Source organism: Anabrus simplex, chromosome 5 (genome assembly GCF_040414725.1).
Source record: "Anabrus simplex isolate iqAnaSimp1 chromosome 5, ASM4041472v1, whole genome shotgun sequence".
Lineage (NCBI taxonomy): Eukaryota > Metazoa > Arthropoda > Insecta > Orthoptera > Tettigoniidae > Anabrus > Anabrus simplex.
This window is the reverse complement of record NC_090269.1, coordinates 94,606,276-94,623,850: the sequence shown is the minus strand read 5'-3', so window position 1 is coordinate 94,623,850 and position 17,575 is coordinate 94,606,276. Positions and strand designations below refer to the sequence as shown.

Sequence of the window (17,575 nt, the reverse complement as noted above, 5' to 3'; positions counted from 1 at the left end):
AGGAGGGGTGAGTCGAGTTGGGGACCCGTCATTTAAAAGGGTAAAGTGATGGGATTGAGTTGCCGTAAGAAAATTTGTCCCTTTAGATGTATCTTTAGAACTACCCCAGGCAGTATGGGAACAATTAAAATCACCAAAGAGAAAAACATTGTCTATGGAATCAAAATGGGTAAGGAAGTGGGACCAGTGAGAGGTAGAGATATAAACATCAGGAGGACAATACACATTGATGAAATATATATTTCGCACGATAATACCTAAAGCAAGAGTATTTGGAATGCAATGCGTCAGAGGAAAGGGGACATATGGAATAGACTTATGAATAAAAATGGCAAGGCCTTCACTTCCATTAGTATCAAGGCGTTCGACTCGAAAATCAGGAAGATGAAAAAGGGTGTTTACATAAAACCACGTTTCTTGTATTATAATGATGTTAGCACATGTTTCCTGAATTAACAGTTGAAGTTCATGTTTTTTATGAAAAAGACTTCTAGCGTTCCACTGCAAAACGCGTATCATATAGGGTAAGGATATGAGCGATGCGATCTCGTAGTTGATAAATTACCGGTGAAATGGGAGACTCTCCTCCCACATTCTGAAGAAGCAAGAATAAGATTTGTTGGATTTCTTGATGTACTTGGTTTCTTTGTATTAACAGTTGAGAGTCGTGGGATCGGGGCGGGTAACTAGGACCCGAAGTAGAGGGAGGTGATGCTGTGGGAAGAGAAGATGGTGTTGTAGCAGGCGGAGGAGAAGAAAATGGAACCCGGCCCGTAGAACCAGGGTCAGGGCGTACCAAGGCAAGATAACCAGTTCTATCATAACCCGGAGTCAAAGGCGGAGGGGCAGATTTCTGGATTACTTGTGTAAATTTACGTTTTCTAGAAAAATCTTGAACAGGGGAAGAAGAGACTTGTTCTGGTACCAGGGGGGGAAAATCCTGGGGGTGTTGAGACGGATGATAATGAGGGAGGGAAGTCTTGTTCTTAGCATCTTGAAATGAGATATGTTCCGTGCTCATGACCTTCTTTATCTCTTGTTGGTATTTGTGTTCCGGACAAGTTATTGCTCCCGTTGGATGTGGGCCTTTGCAATACACACATTTTGCAATTTGAGATGTACAATGATCAGTGGCGTGCTCCATTGAGCACTTTCCGCAGCGTGCTACCTGTGCACGACATTGGGCCTGTGTATGACCATATCGGAGGCATTTTCTGCAAAGAACAGGGGAAAAAATGAAAGGCTCAACATGCAAGTAGACTTGGAAAAGAGACACTTGTGTAGGCAACTTTTGGGCTCGAAAAGTAATTTTAATTGACCCAGTGGGGACATAACCAACACCATCATTGGAAACAATGCGACGATTGGGACGTTGTACTGCTTTAACCGGTACGGTTGAAGTAAGATAAAGTCGAATGTCGTCTTCAGAAAGGTTCTTATCCACATCTCGAATAATCCCCACACGAAAAATATTAGATGACGGGATGTATGCCTTAAGATGTAGAGATGTGAGCAGAGGGTGGCACAGAAAATCGTTGGCTTGGCCCGCATTATTAAAAATTATTTGTAGGCGATTACGACCTTTACGGGAGATAGACTGGACGGGAATATTGCGTTCATAAAAATGTCTCCCAAGGGCCATAGGATGGAGTTGCCCTAAATTTTTGTTTTCCAGAGATTCAACGTACACAATATAAGGTCCAAGGTGTGAATGGGAATACTGTTCACGTTCCATAGGCGGCAGTACATTGACACCATTAGAATTAGAATTTTGTGATAATTGTGATTCTGTCAAAATTGATTGAGTTGCCAGGTTTCCAGAAGATTCGTCTTGCATCCGAACTTCTTCCTCCTGCGCAACAACTAACTTATCTCCTAACAAAAGGCTTTCACCTCCACTGGAGGCAGCCATAATAACACACGGCACTAGCACTTAAACAAGAAAAAAGAATCCTCACAACCAAATACTGAAAACACGTAGCACACGACTAAGCGTATCGTAATGTGTAAGTATTAGGTAGCGACTGGAGGCACAAAGTTCTTCAAAATATACCAGTAAATAAACTTCAAACTATTTGCTGAAGTTCAAACAACACCTCTCACGGTTGCCAAGGAAAACAAATCCCCCCCTTCACGTTGTGACAGTGTTGGAACGGGACTCTCCGAAAGTGAATGTGTGGTGTGGATTTTTGAAGGACAGGGTTACTGGCCCATTCTTCTTCGCGGAGCCTATAGTTAATGGAACATGTTACCCAGACATGATGGAGCAGTATATTGTGCCACAACTTCCTCGTGACATGATCTTTCAGCAAGATGGTTATCGTTTTCTCAATGCGATTTTTTTATTTTATGGAGGAAAAATATCACACGAGAACACGTTTACGTATTTCTAAACAATTTTGTTATCACTACGAAACTTATCCTAGTCTCGTCAAACTCTCTTTATAAACAAAAACACTCTTCCAACTTCTTTATTCCTGCCAGAAACATAAAAACAATCGCTCCTCTCAAACAATCTACAAAGAAAAAATACACGTCTCACACCAGAGACCTAATGGTGCTGTTTCTTGACGCCATATTGGAAGTCTGCATGTCCGTACGTCCGTTGCTATGTTAACCCGGATAAGCATATGCACATTATACGTCCAGGGACACGAAACATAAATATATTAACATAATACTTTTGGCTCATCATAAAACTTCAAAATAGATTATTGAAGGTTTTTATCATAATTAGGATATCTGTCCTACGAATATTATCCCCCCTAAAACCTTCAATACTCATCCCGGACCTTCCCTTCTCCAGGTCCCAAATTACATCTAGGCATCTTGATATCTACGTCTTCAGCTATTCCATCCTCCAGGACAGGCATCGGTGCATGTTGATCCTCTCCGGAGTCCGTACTCCTCCGGGACCCCCCAGAGAGTGCCCACTCTCTGGTCCCTCCGCTCTCCTGTAGGGCTCGAGATAACATCTTCTCCTTGAGAAACCTCACTGCCATTTCAGTCGTCTTTTTTCTTTTTCTTGGAAGATTCACCTGTTGTGTCTTCTGAGCTTTTCTCACCATCCTTCTCGCTTTTTTCTTATTTTCAGCTGTTTTACTATCTGATTGATCCTTCTCTCCAGATGCCTTTTTGGCCCTTGCTCCTTTTTCAGCCTTTTTCTTGCCAACTTTTTCTGATGAAGTCTCTCAGCCTCTTTTCTAAAAAATCTATCTTCAGGATAACGTACATATCGCCGTAAGTGTGCCCTTGCGTGATAATGGATGGTTAGAACTCTCTCTTGTTCTTCATAGCATGACAAGTAGGTACGACACAAATCATAGTAATACACCCCCATCTTCTGGGCATATTCAGCACCTATGGTTTCAGTTTTGGCTTTGATTTCCTTCTCTTCTTCTCCCCTGGCTTTCATTTCAGCTTTTTCATCTCCTCCGCTTTCTCCTTCCTCACCATCAATAGAACCTACTGAATCAAGAATCATAAAGTTGACAAGGTTGAGCTCCTTTTCATCATCCTTTCCACCACTCTCTTCATCGTCACTCTTGGATTTGTCAGCCAAGAGAGCCTTGAACTTGATGTGATCCAAGGAACACAGATGATGTTCATAAGACATTAGTGTATTGAATATTTGTTTACACGCCCGGCAATATGGATTCAAGAATTTCACCATATTCTCATGGTCCTCAGAAGTCATGTGTGTTGATTTGGGCTGCTTGTAATTGAGCTTACAAATGGCACAGAACTTCGTTCTATCAAACAGTGTATGCCGGTACTCTTCAGTTTCCTCTAGAATGCGTTGCTTTTGACGTTGATTTATACGCATTCGCTGCAAGGTCTGCTTATGTAATAATGATTGTTTCCTCATGTTATTTAAGTGTTTAGATGAATAAAGGTGCATTTTGTACTCCTGTACTGTGTCACATTGTATTAAGCAATGAGGACAGGACAGATCATACACAGGTTTCTTTCGTTGACCTTCTTCAGTTGTAAAATGAGCATCAAAATCTTGATCTTTTGCATTGTTAGCCTCTGAAATGGTTTTCTCTTCACCTTTCTTCTTCTTGACTTCGTTTTCCAAGGTGTGCAAATCACTTACTACTTTATCTACATCTAATTCTGCTTTTGTCATTAATTTTTGAAATACCCTCTTTCAGATCTTTAACCTAGGAATCGATTCGGCCTTTTATCTCTTGAGACTGGGCCTCGATTTTCCCTTCAAGTTTTTCAGATTGTGTCCCGATCAAAGTAGTTAATTGCGTAAGCATAATGCCTACCCGGTCGTTGGCTTCCTTGTCCGAGATGACTTCAAAATCGAAACTGCCCGGGTCTTCCTCATTTTCTATCAGATCCTGGCGCAGCCTCTCTTGTAGTTCTGACTTGCTCCCAGCCGTCAGTAACCCTCGGGATATCAGTGCCTTTCGTAAAATCACAATGGTCATTTGATCAATTTTCATCGTTAAGTTTCGGAAGTCCTGTCACGGTTGCCAATTTATCGTTTCCTCAATGCGATTTTTTTATTTTACGGAGGAAAAATATCACACGAGAACACGTTTACGTATTTCTAAACAACTTTGTTATCACTACGAAACTTATCCTAGTCTCATCAAACTCTCTTTTTAAACAAAAACACTCTTCCAAATTCTTTATTCCTGCCAGAAACACAAAAACAATCGCTCCTCTCAAACAATCTACAAAGAAAATGTACACGTTTCACACCAGAGACCTAATGGTGCTGTTTCTTGACGCCATATTGGAAGTCTGCGTGTCCGTACGTCCGTTGCTATGTTAACCAAGATAAGCATATGTATGTTATACGTCCAGGTACATGAAACATAAATATATAAACATAATACTTTCGGCTCATCGTAAAACTTCAAAATACGATTATTGAAGGTTTTATCATAATTAGGATATCTGTCCAACGACATGGTGCACCAAGCTATTATGCGGAAGTTGTAAGAGATTTCTTGAATCGTGAGTTCCCAGATCACTGGATTGGGAGAGGTCGTCCATCAATTGCTTGGCACCCTAGAAGCCCTGACATTATTCTACTTGACTATTTCCTGTGGGGGTTTGTCAAGAATCAAGTGTACCAGACACCAGTTTGTGATCTACCAGATCTGCGTCATCGCATTCGTGCAGCTATCGCAAATGTTATGCCTACAATGCTGCAGAACACTTGGAGAGGAGTAGAATACTGATTAGATGTCTGTTGCACCACTAATTGTGCACACATCAAGGTTTATTAGTTATGTAAACAAACATTTTGAGTTACCCTACTTGTAGAAACAAACTGCAAGTAAATATCTCCACTACTTCTCAAGTTATTAAATTTTATATTATTATACCTTTAACCCGGACACCTTGTATTACAAGATGAACTTGAACATTGATTTCATTCTCTCTGAATCTTTATTATGGAATGGAGAAAGGTATTCTGTTCGCAAAAAGCTTACCTCTGCTCCTTCTATTACTCTGCTCGAGTACTATTCATGAGCAGCTCATTGTTTGTACCTTCTGAGTGCTGCATGTAACTTATTGTGGACTCTCACGCCATCTGGTAATGTATTAGCTAACTCATGCCTTGTGAATGATAGCTGGAACACTTTCCACAAGAGTGAACGTAATTTGCCCCATTCAAATGTTTTGAGCGTTCTTGTGTGTGTGCTTGCAAGGATGCCCCTACTGTCTGTTGTTGACCTTCAGGGAGAGTAGACATGCTAGTCATGTCTCGTTGGGTGACTGTAAAGATGAAACTTAGTCCGGCTGGAATCGGATGAGACTTACACTAACATCTCTGTAAGGGATGATTTTGAGTTAAAATGTAGGATCAAAACAATTATTCTTTCAGTTATGTAGTTTAACTTATTTCTTGTTTATAATGCAAATGATTATTATTGGTGTGTTGGACTGCATGTGGTAAGTTACTGTGAAATACATCTCCCCATATTGTAAGCGCCCGTGTATTTCATATTATGGTTATGAAATTTTATCTTACTATGCGTCCTGTTAATGCTATTTCCTGCGTTCTTCTCTCAGTAACACTGTTTGAGGGCCATTTTGTTGGTTTTAATATCTGATGTGCATTGTGGACTGAGTTTTGAAATTTTTTTCTACTTGTCTAAATTTTACATCTACTGCTTTATTCTCGTTTTGCTTGTTTATCCGTGATTTCTTTAAATTTGTTCTGAGCTCAGGTTTAATAATTATTTTATATATATAATTTTGGGGTGTGAACGTGTTTCAATGTTGCAAAATGGGATAGGTTAGTTTTAATATTCAGTTTCAGTAAATTTTGCTTTGTTTGGAAGGACTACGTCCTATTTAAAGTAAATGTTAGGAAGCTTGTTAATTTAAATATAATTTTAACATAATGTGGGCCGATTGCATAAGGTCACAGCTTGCTTTCTTACGTTTTTATTCAGAGTTATTGGCTGATGGTTAACATCTTTTTACGAGTCTGTTTCTTATTTTTTTTGCCTTATGTATTTGGATTTGTTTTGCTTTGATATTTGAAACGCAGTGTACATCTCAGAGCTTAAATGTAAATTATCTACATTTACATAATTACCAGGGGCGTATTCTCCTTGAATGCAAGGCATTCATTGCATGCGTTATGATAACACAAAGAACTGTCTGATGTACGATTTTAGGTTGTTTCAAGTCGAATATTAATTATTTCATCTCTCAAAAGTTCAAAAGGTCCGCGCAACTGTACTGGTTCCGTTGCTTGACTACGTGTGGTGCTGGTGTAGTCTCGCCGTCTACACCACTCTAGGAAGAAAGAGACAGCGAATGGAGAAGTTAAGGCTGTAAGGCATTCAATCTTAAAAATGCATTCGGTGGTAGACGTAGTTCTGAAACCCTCCGAACGATGTCGCTGCAATTGAAACTTGGTCAGAATTTGTCACCCCATACCCGCGCTACCCTCTGCCATCTGTTAGCAACTTGGAGAAAGTCGGCATCTTTACAGCGAATGGGACCCACAGATTACCCCCCCCCCCAGTGAGAACCCAACGTGACGAAACTGACCAATGCTACTGGGGTGACTTACCTCCAGTGCTTGAGTTGTGGCTAACTAGTGAGTTAATTCATTGTGTTTTCGGTGTTTTATTATATTTTGCGCACATGTGGTATTAACGGATATAATTGTAAATCAGTTTGAAAAGCAATTTACTGGCCGTTCGTTTGATGAAAAGATTCAAATAGTTAAAGCCGGGAGACCTCTACCTTCCCTCGTAAATTTCTTCTTCTTCTTAATCTGCTTACCCTCCAGGGTTGGCTTTTCCCTCGGACTCAGCGAGGGATCCCTCCTCTACCTCCTCAAGGACAGTGTACTGGAGCTTCAGACTCTGGGTCGGGGGATACAATTGGGGAGGATGACCAGTACCTCGCCAAGGCGGCCTCACCTGCTATGCTGAACAGGGGTCTTGCGGGGGATGGGAAGATTGGAAGGGATAGACAAGGAAGAGGGAAGTTAGGTACCATCCCGGCATTTGCCTGGAGGAGAAGTGGGAAACCACGGAAAACCACTTCGAGGATGGCTGAGGTGGGAATCGAACCCACCTCTACTCAGTTGATCTCCCGAGGCTGAGTGGACCCCGTTCCAGCCCTCGTACCACTTTTCAAATTTCGTGGCAGAGCCGGGAATCGAACCTGGGCCTCCGGGGGTGGCAGCTAATCATACTAACCACTACACCACAGAGGCGGACCCTCGTAAATTTAAAAACAGAAAACAAGAATTGTGTACACACGTTCAATCCAGAAACTTACAGTAAAACTGTTTGGCTCGAGTTCACCTACATGTAATTATTGTGAGTAGAATTGAAATTTACTTAATACATTGTGTTACTAGTTGCATGCCTCAGTGGAGATTCCAGGATACGCCACTGATAATTACATTGAAAATTCTGTACTCATCTATTTTGTTGACCTATTGCTGCCAGCCTTTCAGGACAGCCAACACCCCATCGTTTTAGCCAGCCATATCGAAAGTGGTGCCTTCAGTAAAGAACCGTAGCTAGGTCAAATATTTCCCATTTAAATGCTGGACTGGAAATTAATGAGTTTGATGTCCTCGTAAAATATGTTTACACCGGCAAGCTACTAAACATTGAACGACTATATGGAAACTGTTCTTCCCTCTGTAAACCGAAAAATAAAAGCCATTCTCAAAAGTTTAAAAATCTTGAATAATTGAAATGCAGACTGAGCGTCTAAGAATTTAAACTTAAGTCAGGAAGGACTAGATTAAAGCATTAAGGGGAGCTCAAAGTGTACGGAAACATGCCGTCATGTTTTCTGGGATTTTCTTGCATGATGTGTGAATGAGTATGTGTGAGATGGTGGAGTTTGGAACTACAAATTTTGATAGCATTATCTTCGTGACCATTTTGAATATCAAGATGAGCGTAAATTAGTGTTTGACTCACGGGTTCCTCAAACACAGTTCCGTATTTCAAGTTCTGAATAATTAGAATCCATTTTCTGTAAAATTTATTATTATTATTATTATTATTATGAATGAGAGTTTCTCGAGTTGTAAGATTGGGATATTTCAGTAACTTTCCGATGTTCAGACATGATCGATTGTCTATGTGGCAATTTCCTAGTTTCAGATTATGATATTTATTACAGTGTTGGCCACTTTATTATTCATGTTTAACTTTATGAGTGCGAGTGCTTTGATTTGTGACCAGTGCGGTCTTGTTTCTTTTCATGCGAGCGAATGTTATACGACGTCATTTTATATACTTATTCAGTTTTGGCAACTTTAGGACATGTGATATGGCTTAGTGTGATTTTGAGTAAGAGGAGGTGATCCTCATTTGAAAGGCCTGCATTTTTCATGTTTGTGTGATTTGCCTTAGGTAGACTGTTGAACAGCATGTGTAAAGGGCTGGACCCAGTGTTTTGATTATTGCTGCATCCGGCTCCATGGCTAAATGGTTAGCGTGCTGGCCTTTGGTCACAGGGGTCCCAGGTTTGATTCCCGGCAGGGTCGGGAATTTAAACCATAATTGGTTAATTCCGCTGGCACGGGGGCTGGGTGTATGTGATGTCTTCATCTTCATTTCATCCTCATCACGATGCGCAGGTCACCTACAGGCATCAATTCAAAAGACCTGCACCTGGTGGTGTCCTCGGACACTCCCGGCACTAAAAAGCCATTCATTATTTCATTACATTATTGCTGCATTATTTTCGGAGACTAAATCTCCACTTTCGAGACATTCCGCCGTGTGTTGGCAAGGGTGATATGTGCATCTACCGAGGAGAGTTTATTTTAACGGCCTATACTTCGTGATGATTTTATTGGTTTTTGTCCATGTCACTATATGTTGCAGTAGACGAGATGTTTTTATATTGCGATGTTTTGTTTGGTTTTTATTTCATGATATTACCGTGCTGAGGAACATTTGTGTCATGTGATTTATTTCAGGAACCAACGTTGAATTATACGTTGAAAGTTAAAGCCTCCTCTGTTATTTTTTATGAATTTGTGTCATGTAATTTATTTCAGGAATCCATGTTGATTTGTATGTGTCGTTACAAAGTCCACCAGTTGATTGCTTTTGTGTCATATAATTCATTTCAGGAACCTACGTTGAATAGGATGTGTTGCTTAAAGTGTAAAATTATGTTTCCTTATTTTTTCCATTGAGGCTTTGAGTGAATAAGAGTTGCGTGAATGTTGCATGCTTTCTTGGTGAGCCCTGGAAAAAATGACATCATGTTTTTGTTTCTTTGAATGTGTATATTTGCCTTTTATTTGATTTTATTGTGTGTTGTTCCGACCCATAGTGTTCTGTTGTGCTCGAGGTCGCTCATGATTCAGGGTGCATATATTTTTAGGATATTTTCCACTCAGCGTGTTATATATTGTACAGTTAGATTAATTCTTCGTCTCCCCTTTGCGCATTAAATCACATCTTTTCTTAAGGTTAGGGACCCCCACTGCAATGTCAAATGTGCAGGAACGGGGAACGTACTTATATACAGTTAAAAGTGATAACAAAAATAAAGCTAGGAGCAAGGTGCGAGCACGCAAGCCAATGTGTTAAAATTAATTCAACTTCAAGATTTGATGTGGAATGTTAAGTTGTATATGTTGTATATTTGTAATATATTTTTGATTCTCAAGATGGACTTTATCAAGCTGACAGAAAATTCTGAGTCATGTAAAAATTTGGATCACTTGTTACTTTTTGCTATTTTAAAAATATTTTTCTTGTTTATTTTAATAAACAGATTTTCCTCCAAAACTGACATATTGCTTTGCCTTGCTTTATTTGTAGCTGTTAGTTGACCTCATGGTGTCCATATTAGTTATATGTTCCCCATCTAAATCGAGGGTGTATGTACTTTTAGGGCTTTTTAAATTGCAGTTTGAACTCAGCACCCCTGGGAGTGGTTGACTAGTCTGGGGCAAATTACCTTGACGGTAGAAACGGGGACAATGTATTCAAACAAACCATGAGCTGTGTGATCAGAACTTACATCAGTGAAATGAAAAAACCTTTCTTGGCAATTCCCTCCATCATCAACAAAACATACAAAGGTTGATTACTGACTTCTGGTTATCACATCAGTAGTTTCATCAAGCATAATTCCACAAATGTTGCTTAATTGATATCTGATTTAATTTGGTCATTTATAACACTAGTCAGAGCATCAATTAGATCATACCGTATAACAGCTGAGGTGCCTTTAAAAACCATAACTATCTTCAAATGTTGAGATAAAACCTGATCATAATTAGCCAAAAACTGTAGTAACTCTATAAATTTCCCTTAATTTAATGACTCATCACTTTCACCATGTTGTCACCATAAGACCTATCTGTGCCAGTGCGACGTACAGCCACTAGCAAAAAAAAAACCTTTCATCATGACCCCTAAATGAAGATTCTTGTTTACCAAGGAACACCATACCATTGATAAGTCTTTTAAGCACATTTCTGTTTTCCCTAACCTTCTCATTATGTACATTATCTGTAATTTTTTCGGTAAATTTAATGAGTGGTCTACCCTTTGAGATCCAAATGTTTTCGAAACTGTTATTTCAGTTGCAAGAATGGTTTATCCAGCAACTGTTTTATTACACACAGTTCAGCCATTTCACAAAAGTAACATCACACGGTCACATTCGGGACAAATATTTCAGATTCCCTATGGGAATCAACATCTATATCATCGGTCACAGTCACGTTAAACACTATAACTTCATATAAACTAACATTGTTCTGAGATCAATAATACTACTGAAATATACCAATAATTTTCAACTATAAGCAATCTGTAAGATGTCCTGCTCATGCTAAAAGAAACTTGTGATACTGTAGCACATGGGTGAATTTCATCAATTCGGACACTTCTGGAGAACTTCAAGTCTTTGGGCCTTCTCTTTCTACCACTGTCTCTCTCGTTAGTGGTGGCGAACTGATGGACTGAAACCTAGCACACCTAGCCCCTTGTTCCCTACACCTATCCGACATTCGCCAACAAGCCACGCGAGGTGAGTCGAGGGGAGAGGGACAAAGGCCTTGGCTGCGATGTTAACCTCTGATGCCTTGCCCTCAGAAATATGAGCGTCGTTCTTCCTCATTGCTTTCAAGTTTTGTAAATGGAAAAATGTGTCAGATACTTACATTATAATGTGATTTAGATTTCCATCATTCTCATTTGAGGTTTGGGCTTCACCGATAGCCTTGGTAGCCCTCAGTATACGCCACTGGTAACATGTGTAATTCCTACATAACTACTTCATTGATGTGTTAATATTCTCAACTTAATCATAAATCTTATCACCACTTCTCCCACAGCAGTCAGTTAACTGGAAACCTTTGACATTTTCCGCATATGTTTTGCAGTCGTACAAGCTTGCATTTCTTTCCTTACTTCTTTTACACAGAAATACAACCATCATCATATGTAATCAAAAATGTCATTTTCAAACGAAGTCCTGAGCATGTTTACTGCTTAAAGACAGATCTTGTTGTGGAATAGCCTTCAACCACTATAGTTGGATCTTTCAGTGGTCTTTTTTTTCATTCATCGTAACCTGACTTGCAGCCCAGGACATTGCAAGTTGTAGGCAAATCCAAGTCTGGTAGTTATTTGAAACATGATGAAGTAAGCTATACATCCCATATCTCGTAGAAGAGAATATCTTCTATATAATTCAGAAAGAAAAAAAGAACATCTCACCAAATATTTACTATTGCCAAAAATGTTCAATCCAGTGGTGTTTGAACGTGCCCAAATACGTGAAATACATTTTAAAAACTACTGCAGGACAAAATTCTGCCACCTTGGAGTTTCTAAAAATCATAAAAATGTAGTTATTGGGACATGAAACTTTCTTATTAACCCAATAAAATGAGCACTTCCTTGCCTTTGTTACAACAGCAGCGTTGCAGGCGGTGGAGAACATTCATGCCTGTCTGTTAACATGTGATTCAGCACGAGTCGTCACACCAACCATTTCTATGCATCTTGGTTATATTCCAGTAATCGATACATATTGCATCAACAGTCAACTTTGTACCCCCGCAAACGCAAGACGTCATGAGAATAGTACAACATGTATTCGTTCATCTGCTCGAAGCTTGTTGTGGTTACTAGTTGAGATTTACATAATCGTGCTTAATGACAGTGGTTTTACAAGTGGCCAATAAAGAAACTGGAAGAAATATGTTACGGTGAAGGGGTTTGGGAATTTTTATTCCCCTATTTGAATATTTTTAATTAGTTGGACCTGAGAACATGAGTGTGAAATGCAAACTTTGCCTGGGAGCAATCATTTTGAATCAGCCGATTGATAACCTACGTTACCACAGTGGTACCGTTATGTCAGGTATTGATTCTCTATTCATGATACTTACATCATTCTATCACTGATACCTGGTAGCCTAGTGTAGTGTGCTCAGTTCAATTAGATATTCTGACTGTGAATTATCATCATTTTCATATTTTTGATCATCATGTTTCCTATTCTAAAGCGATCGACAAGTTTGACTGTACATGTTTATTGTGCAGGTTTGTTGACTTAAGTACTATGCTAGTTCAAGTCGCATGGTAGAACTTGAGTTCAAACTAATCTAAATATGGATGGAAGAGACACTCATGATTTTTGGACCAAACTGATACTCATTATTTAGGCAGACAGCACACTTGTCTGTACTGCGCATGTTGCATGCCAGTGGTATGAAAGCAGGAAGCTACGACCGTAGTAACAAATGAGTGCCGCACACAGCCAGGTGAAGCGCCAGTGTTGCCATTGACAAGCACATGGTACTTCACATAACATCTTCGTCAGTAAGTTACAGTTATTTGAACGAGCACCATGACCTTGGTTATTAACAGGCCTTCACTTACCTGTTTGGAGCGTATGGTCTTCATAGGGAATTCCTTCCCATCCTCGCGAATGGCGGAGATGGTGATAGTAGTGTTAGGTTCCATGTAATACACAATGGCAAGGCAAAGTTGATTATTTACAGGAGATACCGCAGGACTGACCAGTTTGCCCTCATCACTGTTCAGCCTTAGAAGATAGCGTTCTGAAACACAAAACAGAAGAGAATTAGAACTCACCATAGCTCCTATACCACAGCAAAGGTTCAGTAAAGGACACTACAGCAGCTTCTGAATGAGAAGCAACTCCTCTCTCTGATTCAGGAAACCAATTGTTATGGTACAACTTACCTCGACCCATAGTGCAAAACATTCCTTTAAGGATAGGTAAGCTGGTCACTGAGCAAGTAAGAACAACGGAATTATTTACATTAATTTTATACACCAAACAACGTTAAATAAAAATATACTATTGTCTGTATGAAATTACATATCTAGTACAGTAGAACCTCGATTATACGTTCCTGGAAACTACATTCTCCTGTATTATTCATTCAAATTACGTGATCCCGCGAGCATCCTAATTAAATCATGTAAAAATCCTGCATTATCTGTTCCTCAAAGAAACAATTTCCCGGATCAACCATCCAGAAATTTCAGTCCCATCAATGCTAAATCCTCGATCACGCATTTTTCAAGAAACTGTATTTCACAAAAGGACAGCTACAGCATACTTACGGATCGTGGTGTTAACGTCCCGTCAATGCGATAATTTGAGGAAGTACTGTACTGTACTGTACTGGAAAAGCAATCGGCGGTGAACTTGCATAAGGGACCATCTTAGCATCGCATTCGGGTGGTATTGTTTAGAGAATCCTCGGAAATCATAAAGCAGAGAGTGTCCACAACAACTGAAAGGAGACAGAGCACATTTCGACAGCTCTACTTGAAGAAGGAACGAGTTTCGTCAAATGTTCGTACTTGCAAAACGTCTACATTATGTCCAGGGCTACATTTTCTTTTCTGAATGTATTGCCGAACAGGTTTCTGGCATTTCCCTCAGGGCACTGTATACTGTAGTCACTGGGCTTTCAGGCAGGAATCGGAACTGCTCCTTCTTAAGTAACACAAATTTAATATTTTACTATTATCGTATACGATTATGTTATCAAGACCAGAACAGATGTTGTACGTTACATACCAGTGGCGTATGCTGAGGGCTACCAAGACTATCAGATAAGCCGAAACCTCAATTGAGAATGATGAAAGTCTAAAGCACATTTTAATGTAAGCATATGACACATTGTTCCATTTACAAAACTTGTAAACAGTGAGAAAAAACATTGCACGTATTTATAAGAGCAAGACATCGGAGACTGATATTGCAGCCCAGACTCTCGTCCCTCTTTCCTCGACCCACTTCACACGGCTTGCTGACGTATGTCCGAAAGGTGCTAGGACCGGTGTGATAGCTGTGCTAGGCTTAGTTCTGCCAGATCACCACTGCTAACAATCAACCATGCGTTACTCAACGTGTACACTTCCTCACCTCATACTTCTGACTTAATTATATAGATAACAGAGTCTTAATCATGCTCTGAATTGTGTCCCTGAGCTTGCTCCAAAAGAATGTCTCCTTTACTACATTCATCACCTTGTCAATACCTGCATGACCTGTTATTCGGTGCACGTGCGCTGTCATCTCTCTCTGTAAATCCTTGGGTACTACAATACGGAACTTAGTGTGATCCGGGTCGATAAACTTGTGGAGCATATTATTATAATAATGGTACTGTGGCACTATTCTCTTCGCCAGTAAGAACTCTGGTGCGTCTGAATTTAGCTGCTTGTAAGAAATTTGATCAGCGTGTCGGTAAATTCGTCCCTCTGTTGTTCCTCACTCATATTACCAACCTTGTCCAAGATTTCATTATCCTCGTGTGTTAGCTCAATATGATGGATAATAAATTCCCCTGTGCTGGGATTCCTGCTCAGTGCATCAGCTAACACATTCTCCTTGCCTGCACAATATTTTAGGGTTAAATCAAATTGCTGCGCAAACAATGCCCACCTCTGTACTCAATCGGAGGCCAATTCAGCTTTCAAAATGAAAGTGAGAGCTATGTGGTCCATACGGATAATTACCGGAAAACCATAAACAACTTTCTTCCAATACTGAAGTGCCGTAACAATGGCTAGCATCTCCAGTTCGCTCACAGTGTATTTCACTTCATGGCTACGTAACTTTCTACTCATGAACCCGAGGTAACTCTGTGTTTGCTCCAGTCCTTCCTCTTCCTGATATAGCATACCTCCAATTCCTACTCCTGAAGCATCTGTCTGGACTACAAATTTCTTCCTGTAGTCTGGATATCCTAGATTCACGCTGCTTACTAACATTTCCTTCGTGTTGTTGAAAGCCTTAGCGCAGTCCTCATTCCATGCCCATCTTGAATTCTTCCTTAACAGCTCCTGAAGTGGTGCTACAGTCTCGGAGTATCCTGGACAGTGGTTAGCGAAAAACTGCGTCTTTCCCAGAAACTGGAGAACATGTTTCACCCTGACTGGTGTGGGAAAATTCTGGATCACCTCGACCTTTAGTATTAGTATTTATTTATGAACAAACAGGCTTTCCACCCCAATACATGTTCACAAAGCAATAAGACTATTGAATAATAATAATAATAATAATAATAATAATAATAATAATAATAATAATAATAACAACTGACGTTGCCATGCTAGTAAGTTGAAGATAATGGGTAGATTGATCTTTGTCAATCTCATAGTTACAACTAAGGTATTGAGCCTCAGAGGTTGCAGAGAAACCAACAAGAAAAAATACAGGCTGGACAGAAACACGCAGAAAGGAACACAGTGAAAAAATGAAGAAATATTGGGAAGAAAAGAAGAAGAAACATTGTGCAAAATAAGTTCAAACGCGCTCCACAGCTGGGCACAACGAATCAAAAAAAAAAAAATTTAAATAAATAATAATAATAATAATAATAATAATAATAATAATAGTGATAATAGGAATAAATAATAACAAAAATGATAACAATTAGCTGTAGCAGTCATCGGCTCGAGGATCCAGCAAACTCATCACTTGTCCTTATGCGTACAGCAACTTTCGTCACATTCATTGTTCCCTGACCTACTCCCGATCAATACCAAAACATCGACAGTCAGCACTTTCATTCTAACCAGCCATAACACAAACAAAAGTCCTTACCTTTATGAAATCACATATCATTTACCCAACTCCACCCACTTAACTATGTACTCAACACCAATACTCTCCTTCCTATTAAATTTTATCATACTAACTCCATCCATTGCATAATATCCGATTATTAAACACGCTTCCCATAGATATACATCCCTATTCCAAACACATACCCCCTTGTCCACCCTCTAACTCACCCTCCTTCATTCTGCTCTCACAGGACTTTTTTACCGCACATAAATACCTGTTCAACTCGCCCCCGCTTTCCCACTGCTTAATAATCCATCTTAAAATAGATTGCTCATCCCCTCTTCCCAATAGTTTCCGATGCTCGGCACTCAGTAATCTATGTCTTATCTGACTCATTTCTTTACAGTCACTTAATAAATGAAAATCGTCATTCACTGCCCCGCAAAATATACACATTGTCTTGTCCCTTCCTTGCAGCCACCCTTTATTCCTATGCAATCCCATAAACCATCACATCATCCCATACCTTTTTGACCTGTCCATGTATCTAATATTTATCCCTGCTACCTCCTCTATTTTAATAAAAACATTCAATGAATTTCTCACTCTACTTTCCCCCAATATACATGCTCTTACTTGCTGTTCATATGCTGCCTGTAAAACCCTCCCACCTTCCTGTCTTTTTAAATTCATCCAGTATCTAACTATTCTTTTGACACCCTCCGACTCCAAATCCTCCCCACACATTACTTCCGCCCCTGCATTTGCTGTGCACCTAGGCAAACCCATTACTATCTTACCGAAACTACTAATAATACTTCTTAATTCCCCTCTTTTCTCATCCAGCCCCCAAACTTCTACGCCATACAATACACTCCCAAAAATAACCAATCTTAGCACTAGCCACAAGGCTTTATAACTAATGCCCGGGTATTTAGCTAACAAGTTTCTGACTGAGGCTAGGGCTGCCAACCCTCTGTTTTTCACCCTACTAATCTGATCGTTCCAGGTTCTTTTA

At 39.8% G+C, this 17,575-nt stretch overlaps 1 protein-coding gene across 1 annotated transcript in view; it reads right to left on the bottom strand.

Moving 5' to 3' along the window:
* Positions 1–17,575, bottom strand: part of LOC136873786 (uncharacterized) — a 788,774-nt gene that overhangs the window by 276,779 nt on the left and 494,420 nt on the right. The window contains exon 13 of the mRNA XM_068227569.1: positions 13,383–13,564. Within this exon, the coding sequence (XP_068083670.1) occupies positions 13,383–13,564 (182 nt within the window). The remainder of the gene's footprint in view (positions 1–13,382; positions 13,565–17,575) is intronic.